This window comes from Girardinichthys multiradiatus, chromosome 9, assembly GCF_021462225.1.
Source record: "Girardinichthys multiradiatus isolate DD_20200921_A chromosome 9, DD_fGirMul_XY1, whole genome shotgun sequence".
NCBI lineage: Eukaryota > Metazoa > Chordata > Actinopteri > Cyprinodontiformes > Goodeidae > Girardinichthys > Girardinichthys multiradiatus.
Genome location: NC_061802.1, coordinates 21,724,080 through 21,733,500, shown reverse-complemented (window position 1 = coordinate 21,733,500; position 9,421 = coordinate 21,724,080). Strand labels below are relative to the sequence as shown.

General features: G+C 43.4%; 1 protein-coding gene across 1 annotated transcript; it reads left to right on the top strand.

The window, feature by feature from the left end:
* Window positions 1-7,317: 7,317 nt before the first annotated feature.
* Window positions 7,318-9,186, top strand: her6 (hairy-related 6). Its single transcript, XM_047375304.1, has 4 exons — window positions 7,318-7,809; window positions 7,910-8,005; window positions 8,111-8,198; window positions 8,329-9,186. Exons 1-4 carry the CDS (start codon window positions 7,702-7,704, stop codon window positions 8,862-8,864), a joined length of 828 nt encoding a protein of 275 aa, XP_047231260.1. The 5' UTR covers window positions 7,318-7,701; the 3' UTR covers window positions 8,865-9,186.
* Window positions 9,187-9,421: the final 235 nt, after the last annotated feature.

Here is a 9,421-nt window from a genome sequence, read left to right as displayed (position 1 = left end):
TTAAGCCAGCCAAAATGGATTCCAGCTCCTGTGTCTGCAAGGCTTGCTGTGACCCATGCTGCTCTATCTCTGTGTTGTTGTTTATGCATGTGCGGGCTACTACGGGGGAAAATGAGCACCTTTACTGTACTTAATGTTTTCCTTGCTCCTAGGCTGCTCCGGGCTCTTCGGTTTGTGTGTCTGAGGGGAGGCAGGCGATGTGTGCGGCTGCAACTGGAGAGTCTCCAAAAAAAAAAAAAAACCATCATCTCCTCCCGTCTCTCCTCCTTCTGTTCTCTCCGTTCGGAGGATCTGTCAGTTCTCCTCCTCTCTTTGTCCCTGCTTTGATCCTGCTCTCCAAGCCTTGGCTGGCCTCGCTAACAGCAGCTGAGCACAGGTCCTGCTTCACTCCCACTATAACAACACATATTCATTCCGCACTGGGATGAAGCGTCAGAGCACACACACACCCACACACACACACTTTCACTCAGTGCTTCACTTAGCCCTCGGTAGCACACTCCAGAATCAGTAATAACAGACTCTGCTATCATCTTGTGTAAGTTGTCGGAGCTAATCGCTTTCGCACGGCGTTCTGTAAACTGTAACCTGGCACTCACACTGCGAGCACCCTGGGTGATGGGTCACTCTGGCTGATTGTGGGTGATGCTTCTGCTAAGAAAAGCTACTCGGGCATTTCGTTTGGATATAGTATGCTGTCAAAGTTTCAAAGTTAAGTCTAAGCAGACTACAATTTGCAGATTTTAGCACTGCTTCTGTACATCTGCAGCCAGCATTTAAACATGCCATGATTTAAACACAAGGAGAAAGGGTTTCACTTTTGGTTTTCACTCAAAAATAACCCGTGTAGACATTAGGGGCTTCTGCAGAGTCTGATATTAATTGATTGAAGTTTTTGATCTAAGCTATTCCATACGCTGGCTATATGTTTAGGGTCATTTCCCTGCTGGAAGATGACCATCTGCCCAAGTCTCATGTCTTTCTTCCAGGTTGGTCCTGTATTCCATCCATTTTTTTCGCCAACTCTGACCACCTTCCATATCCTTGCTAATAAAAAAAAAACACACCATAGCATGATGCTACCACCACCATGTTTCACCATGGACATAGTGTGACCAGGGTGATGTGCAGTGTTAGTTTTCTCCACATGTAGGCCTAAAGGCAAACTCTTGGTCTCATCTTCGCAGAGCACCTTCTTCCACACGTTTGGTGTGTCCCCTACATAGCTTGTGGCAAACTGCAAATGGAACTTCTTATGTTTTTTTTCTTGTCACTCTACCATAAAGGTCAGGTTTGTGGAGTGTACCACTAATAGATGTTCTGTCAAATGATTCACCTACCTGACCTATGAATCTCTGCAGCTCCTCCAGAGTTACCACAGGCCTCTTGGCTGCTTCTCAGATTTATGCTCAACTTCTAAAGTTTGCAGGTTTAAGTTCTTTTCTAACAGTGCTCTGTGCAATACCTACTGGACTGAAAATGAGACAATAAGCAGGCAAAATCTAGGAAAACAGAGCAATGAGAACTTTTGATCAAGGCCACTTTTAAAGACTCAAAAAAGTCTGACTTCTAGAAGAAATGCATTAACAAAATCTGGTGAATTTGGTCTGACACAGTGCTTGTATATCATGTCAGGTGAACCAGCTGTAACAGTTTATTTAGCTTCTTCTCATTCAAAGTAAAATAAAAAGAAATTAGCCTAAAATATTTTATTTCTTCCTAAATTCTTTTGGTTTTTTCTGCTATTATCAACTATGTTTCTGTATGAGAATGTTAATGAAATGCCATCATTAACTCATCAAAATAATTTACTTGACGGAGACCCAGTGTGTCCTAAAACAGGAGAAAGTGGAACCAGTAAAAACACAACTTAATATTTAGAGCTTTATATATTTTGCATTTTCCAAACGAAAGGCAGCTGACTGTGCTGCACATTCACTGCTCACTTCTTCTGAAAATGAAAACAGTTCTGGTGACTTGTTGACTGTGTTAATCACAGTGTGTGCTCTTGGATTACTCGGGTCAAATACTGTGTTGCAGGCATCCCTCTTGGGGCAGCGGACTGATTCCACATGGTGCCATCTTCACTTTGTTTGCAGCAGCCACATTATCAGTACAGACTCCCCACCTCTCCTGGCCGCCAGGAGTATACCCTCACCAATAGCTTACACATTAAGGCACCGGGTGGCAGTGAGACACACACTCATGTACACACACTGAAAGTCATTGGTTAATTACGATATTGCTGTGTGTCGCGGTCCATAGACAAGAGAGACCAATAAAGATATGAGTCCTGGGAAAATGTGAGCAGAGGTAGGAAGAGAGGAAGAGGGAGATAAAAGGAAGAGGGCTGATATAAGATGACAGATAAGAGCAGAACTGAAAAGAAGGTTCAGGGTTGGTGAAAACCATTCAGATTTGGATCCTCTTTGTTTTTCTGTCTGCGTCTTGTCTGAAAGCCGCAATCTGGTGTTTTTAATCAGGCAGTTGTCTCCAAGCAAGGTGCTCTCAAAGGTTTTCACAAAAGAGAACCGCGGTTCGCTGTGATTCCGTCCGTTTCCCACAGATTTGCGCGCAGGTAACACTCCCGGGACCGACGGAACGGCCAGGTGCGCCCGATAAGACTTTTAGCATGTAAAGGGAAAGTGGGGAGGGACTGACAGAGCCAGGGCTCCGTGACTCATTTCACTGCCGGAGACCTCTTGCAATATGAGCGTGAGAAAGTCATTCAGGCGGAGAGTGTTTCAAAACCTACCCTGTCTGCCGAGCACCAAGACGTTTGTTTATGAGCTCTGGCAGTGCCATTGTGTGCAAGGAGGGAAAAAATTAGTCAGGTGTGCTGCTCTCAACAATGAGACATGTTGGTGATGTGTTTGACAGAGGCTTCCCACCGTGGGTAGCCCATGTAGGATTAAAGCTGACCGTACAGGCGCATGTACGGCCAGCCTCACTTGTGCCAAAGTTGGCCAGTTACGCACAAAACACAATGTAGTTCATTATGAAAGTTCATCTCTTCCTACTGTAACCAGATTGTAAGCTTTTAGACTAAAACCTGCAGGGGCGCCTCTAGAAAGTTTTCAAACGGGTGGCCAGATGGAGGCAAGTGATCATCTTTTGGGGGCTCACTAAAATTGATGTTCATATATAGGAGAGTGGGGGTGGGCTTTCAGATGCAGTTCGCTATAAAAGCTCAACAAAATGACATAGGTAGAAATATTTTTTTTTAAATGCTGCAAATTGTTAAATCTTGCCTGTATAAGCACTGCATGAGAACATTGTTCAACACCAACAACGCGAAAGACGGCATATACCCTAGTGTTGTGTGAGTTCTTTTCTTGACTAATCTGGTTTGCGTTTGATCCTTTCTAAGACAAAATATTACATATTTCAGGACACAATTGGATTGTTTTACACTGAAGAAACACAGTTTAAAACACAATTTAAAAATTCATTAGACTGTTATTCTACTCGTGAAAACGCAAAAACCCAAATTTTTCTGATAAGCTATGCAATAAAAAGTTATTTCATGTGACAATAAGTTTTATCGAAGACGTGGTGTGTGTTTGGGCACACCGCTCTCACCAATGGGTTAAACTTGATCTGAAACGAAAAACCTGCGGAACAGAACACATAACAGGAAAGTGTTACAAGTAAACCACCTAAACCGGTTTAGGTTTAGTTACCCGCGCTGCTCCTGATTGCCCTCAAATTCAGTTTATTGCGGCGAACCGCTGGCGACGCCCCGCAGATCCAGGCGGCAAGCCGGCGAGAGGAGCGCCTTCACCCGGTCGCCTGCGCGCCACGTGTCGCGGTCTGTGCATTAGCTGGATGTGTGTAAGCGCCCAGTTTAACCTGTGCGTGTCATTCTGACTTTTTTCATGTTGATCTAATCACTTTTTATTATTTTCAACCATCAAGCAAGGCTCCTGTTTTTGACGCTTCAATAAAGAAACCCAATCAAAAACTTTTTTTTCTTCCTATTTTATAAACTAACTTTTTTAGGAATAACATGTTCTATAAATAACAGACAAAACTTTTTAGAGTAGGCGATGACCGACAGTGCAAGTGTTTAAGCGTCCCTTTTGAGAAGTTGCACAACCTTAAGAATGCAGCAGAGCTGCTGCTCCTCAATAAACCCCGGGGTGATAGTTTGCATTGTTTTTCCTCCTTTTATGTCCGTCTGCTCTTTCGCCTATCTAACTGCAATAAAGATAAGGAAATGAAATTATGACCTGATAACTACAAAAGCCTTGAACGCTGTGAGGCGGGCACAGGCGGGAAGGAGGAGGAGGAGGGGATGCATCGGTGTGAGCTCTGAGGCTCAGAAATATCTCTCCTCTGGCTCACATTCCGATAAGGGAGCCCGATCCAGCTCGCTCTGTAGGCGTGGTTTTCCCAGGCTTTTAAAACAGCAGCTGCTATTTACCTTCCCCTCTAATGTAAACCACCGCCGCCGCCACATACCCTCCCCTCACCGCGCATGCACCCTCCTCCTCCTGCTGAAGCCCGGCGGCCAAAACCTCCAACCAGCGCGCGCTCATAAAACATCCTGGCACGTGCTCCACATTCACAGCACCGACGGATGATTAAGTGGCAGATTCTGCACCACAGACCTATAGGAGCTGCAGTGTAATGTGGAAACGGAGTGATGTGCGCTCTCAGGGTCACAGTGGTCTGAGAATTAAGGCTCAGGACTCGAGTTCAGCCACTCATGTGGTCCCCTCGTGAGGTTTTTTTTTTTTTTTTTTTTTTAACTTGTCATGAGTTGTCATCCCAAGTTGTTTCCTTTACAAATGTAATTATTCCAGCTCGTTGGAAAGAAAGCAAAACTCGCCCCTCCTGTGATTCTGTTGCAAATGGCGAGCCTGAGGTAGAAGCGGACTTGGGGGGGGGGGGGGGGGGGGGGGGGGGGGGGGGCTGCTCCTGAGTGAATTTAGGTTTACTAATGCACAGGACAAACACACACTATAGTCATCATTTAAAACTATTTTGGATGAGTTGAGCAAACATTTCATGAGCTCTTTACGGTTTATAAATATCTGTCTTTGTCCTGTCAGATTGTAATATTACTCCACAGAAAGCTGGTGCATCAGGGGTACACCCAGGAAGTTTTAAAAGGGGCCACTGATAATCCAGGGTAAGCACGCCAAACCTCAAACTATTGTGTTTTTTTCTGGACTGTCATATATTGTAGTCATATATATGGGGGTTAGAGGATGGTCATTTAAACTAATCTTAGCTCGTAAATTCAAATTCATAACAAAATGCATACAGGTCCATCTCTGGTGGCAGGGCAGTGACACCCACCAGCTACTCTAAAATATATGAATCCTTCCATATAAAACCCTGTTTTAACTCCTGGTTAATACTCTGGCACTACAACAAGGATGGTGAGGCAGTGCAGTCGCCATCCTTACCATTCTGCAAAACTTATAAATGAATATATACCAATGTCATATTTTTGTGCTTTATATTTAACAACTTTTTAACCCCCATTATGTATAAACAAGTATAATAAAACTGCATGGCTTTTACATTTTTATGTACCATCCAAAGAATACCCTCTGGCCACCCCATGAAAACTTTCTGAAGGTGCCTCTGGGTTCACAGCATTATTCTGTTGGTATAAATAACATTTTTAAATAAAAAAGCATGTTTGCATGTTTTTACATAATTTTTCTGATAATGCAGCATATTGCAGTTCTTCTGAGAAAAATAACTTGTTGCTGATTAGGCTTCACATTCTGAACAATGTTTGAGTAAACAATCCAGTCTTACTGCTTTTTACTTCTCGGCACTTTCCCCTTCAACTTAGCCGAAGAACAAAGGACAAACAAATCCAAATTGTATCAAAAGCAGATGAAAAGTATTGCCAGACCCCTGAAGTTTTAGAATTTATTATTTACTGAAAATACAAGGTGGGAATAAAGGAGAACCCTTCGCTTGAGAGCTCAGGAAAGCTTTATTATATGAATGGGAACTTAGGAAAAATGACAATAAACGAACACTTTAGTGCTATTTATTTAATAAATAATGGCAAAAGGCTAATATGATTATCAACCATATTAAAAGAAAGTACAGTCATAAAGGGTTTATTAGAGTAATAACATAATCAATATTCAAACTAGATACAAGCAATAATGCTGAAACAAGAATGTATACCTTAGAAAAATCATATTTAAATGTAATTAAAATGACTTAAACTTTAGTGTATTAAGATCTATATTTCCAAAAAGAAATCAAAATAAACTATTATTCTTTTTATATATTTCTATACAGTGTTTTTTTTTTTTTTTTTTTTTGCTAATCACAAGTTGACTCTAAACAAATTCAGTTAAATGCAGAATGAAAAAACACACAACCACACAACATGTGGAAGAAGGTGCGCCTGTCAAATGAGACCAAAACTAAAATGTATGGCCATCATGCAAAACATTATGTGTTTGGGAAAGCTAACACTGCATCATCCTGAACACAGCTTTCCAAAGAGGCATGGAGACATGGTGGCGGCAGCATCATGATGTTGATGATGAAGGCTTTTCTTCAGCGATCACATGAAAGTTGGTCAGGCTTGAAGGTTTGGGGCATTGGTTAATCTTGGCCCACCTTTACATACAGTCTTGTGCACACAATGTTGTTAATGCATGAAGACAGAGAGAAGATAAGACAGGACAAGCTTTGAGTTGGAGCATACATTCATTTATTCATTTGTTAATTCATTTATTTATATTAAAATGCTATGTTTTGGGGTTTTTTGTCCCTCGGATCCCTTTTTGAATGTCTTCCACACACTCCTTGTCCTGCCCTCAACTATCAGGATCATACATTTAGGTTAAATGGGAAGAGATGAAAAAAAACATGTTTGAATGTATCAAATCAGTTGATTTTGGTATATAGATACTTAAAATAATGAACTTACAGACCATTTGGTTGTTAAAACAAATCTAAGACTTAGGCACTTTCTAAATCAAACTCCTGAGATTCTGTCATGACTTTTGCTTTTGGTGTTAGACTTGAAGATTGTTGGTAGCCCCCATCCGGTCACCCCTCATAAAACTTTCTGGAAGCGTCCCGGAGACTTACTCTGAATGGGGGTTAACAAGTTGCTACATTAACTAAGAAAACACGGAAAAGTGTGGAAGCAGAGTTGTAGTTAAGGCTGCTCTTATTTTAGTTCTTTGCTGCTAACTCGTGCCTGGCAGATAGGAGGTCCCTGCGCCTCTCCCAGTCAGCGGCTCCGCTGTTAATATGTAAACGCTACGATGATTGAAGACTGCAGACAGTTTCCCCGGCTGCGCCCTCAGCCCGGGCCGTGCGCCATTGGCCGCCAGCTCCAGCGGGGCCAAACAGCCAATGGAAGGGCGCCGACCACGAGCCGTCCTCCCTCGGGCCTCGTGTCCCTCGCCCTGATTGGTTGAAAGTTACTGTGGGAAAGAAAGTTTGGGAAGTTTCACACGAGCCGTTCGCGTGCAGCGAGAGATATAAATACAAGGCACACGCAGAGACCCCGACAGAGAAGGAGAGGGACTGCGTCCGCTTCTGCAGCCGCGCATCATTCTGACGGATTCTAACTCATCCCGGGATTTGTTTCCGACACAGACGGACTTTAAATACTAGCTGACAATATTTATTTCCTTTTTCTACACCAGTGGATGGGAATTTGCTATCATTTTGTTGGATTTTTCTAATAAGAAAGAAAAAATGCCTGCTGATATGATGGAAAAATCCTCATCCTCTCCGGTCGCTGCGACACCGGCGAGCATGAACTCAACTCCGGACAAACCCAAGACAGCGTCCGAACACAGAAAGGTTAGTATTCGTAAATAATCATCATCATAATAATAACTTGGTCGCATACCGAGCTCCTTGCTCAAAGCGACGATTTTAACAGCTTGCTTTCACTTTTTAGTCATCAAAGCCGATCATGGAAAAGAGGAGACGAGCCAGAATAAACGAGAGCTTGGGTCAGCTGAAGACTCTCATCCTGGATGCGCTCAAAAAAGATGTAAGTACTCAGCCGTCATCCTGGATATTAATAGATGTCCAAACAGTCGGTGTCAGGCAAACGTGTGCGCGTAATGCTAACCAGGTGCGCTTTGCACCCCCGCAGAGCTCCAGACACTCCAAACTGGAGAAGGCAGACATCCTGGAGATGACTGTGAAGCACCTGAGGAACCTGCAGAGAGCTCAGATGACCGGTAAGTTCAACACCCACACTGATTTATCTCTGCACTCTTTAAACGCTTCCATAAAACTCACTCTTGTTTCAACATTTTCAAACTTTGTATTTGAATATACTCACGTTTTCCCCTGTTTGTGTCTCTATAGCTGCTCTGAACACCGACCCCACCGTCTTGGGAAAATATCGCGCAGGATTCAGTGAATGCATGAATGAAGTCACCCGATTCCTGTCCACCTGCGAGGGCGTCAACGCAGAAGTCAGGACTCGGCTCCTGGGCCACCTGGCCAGCTGCATGACGCAGATCAACGCCATGAACTACCCCAGCCAGCATCAGCACCAGCACCAACTCCCCTCAGCTGCCGGGTCGACGCACCCCTCCTTCGCACAGTCCATGGTGCAGATCCCCAGCTCCTCCCCGCAGGTGCTCCCCATGAACCCTGCGTCCTGCAAAGGGGGCTCCCCGCCGGCCAGCTTACCGTCAGACGCCACCAAGGTGTACGGCGGCTTCCAGATCGTGCCTGCGACAGACGGACAGTTCGCTTTCCTCATCCCCAACGCCGCCTTTGCGCCGAACGGCCCGGTCATTCCCGTTTACGCCAACAACACGCCGGTGCAGGTTCCTGCCGCGGTGTCCCCCGGAGCCCCGTCAGCCAACACAGACTCAGTGTGGCGACCCTGGTGAAAAAAAAAAATTATCAGGAAAAAAAGACTCTGACTTTACACTTAGTTTTACATCTTTGGTCAATAGAAAGTTGTTTTGAACCAGTTTTTTATTTTTCTTGTAAAATGGAAAGAGTATGCACTATATTTGTACAGCTAACAAGCGAGTAAAGTTCATATTGAAATGATATTTGTATTGTGGAAGTCCGTTGACTGCATTTTTTTACATATGAGTTGTCTTTTTATTTTTATTTTTTACTTTGTGACGCCAAAGATATGTTCAATGCTCTTATGCTGTTCTTCGTTTTGGAAGACAAATAAATTAGTAAAGACATGAAAAACAAGTTTTTGTCCGAGCGTTTGTTGTTGCAGAAAAGAGACAGGTTCCCTTTTTAACATAAAACATTTCATCATATGTTATTGGGGGCTTGCGTAAGGTTCTGTGCGTAAACGCTCAATTAAGCCATTAAATGTAACTTTCTTTAGGTCTGTTAGGCTACTCACTAAATAATAGTTTGCATTATAAGAACCAAAAGTTATTAAAAGGCTTAAAGTTAGACCAAATTAAACGAGCAGCAG

What these genes read in the sequence shown, in the direction of transcription:
- her6 (XM_047375304.1), top strand. Translation starts at nt 7,702, where the DNA reads ATGCCTGCTGATATGATGGAAAAATCCTCATCCTCTCCGGTCGCTGCG. An exon ending in CAGCGTCCGAACACAGAAAG is followed by an intron (nt 7,810 to 7,909) that starts GTTAGTATTCGT and finishes TTCACTTTTTAG; the next exon opens with TCATCAAAGCCGATCATGGA. An exon ending in TGGATGCGCTCAAAAAAGAT is followed by an intron (nt 8,006 to 8,110) that starts GTAAGTACTCAG and finishes GCACCCCCGCAG; the next exon opens with AGCTCCAGACACTCCAAACT.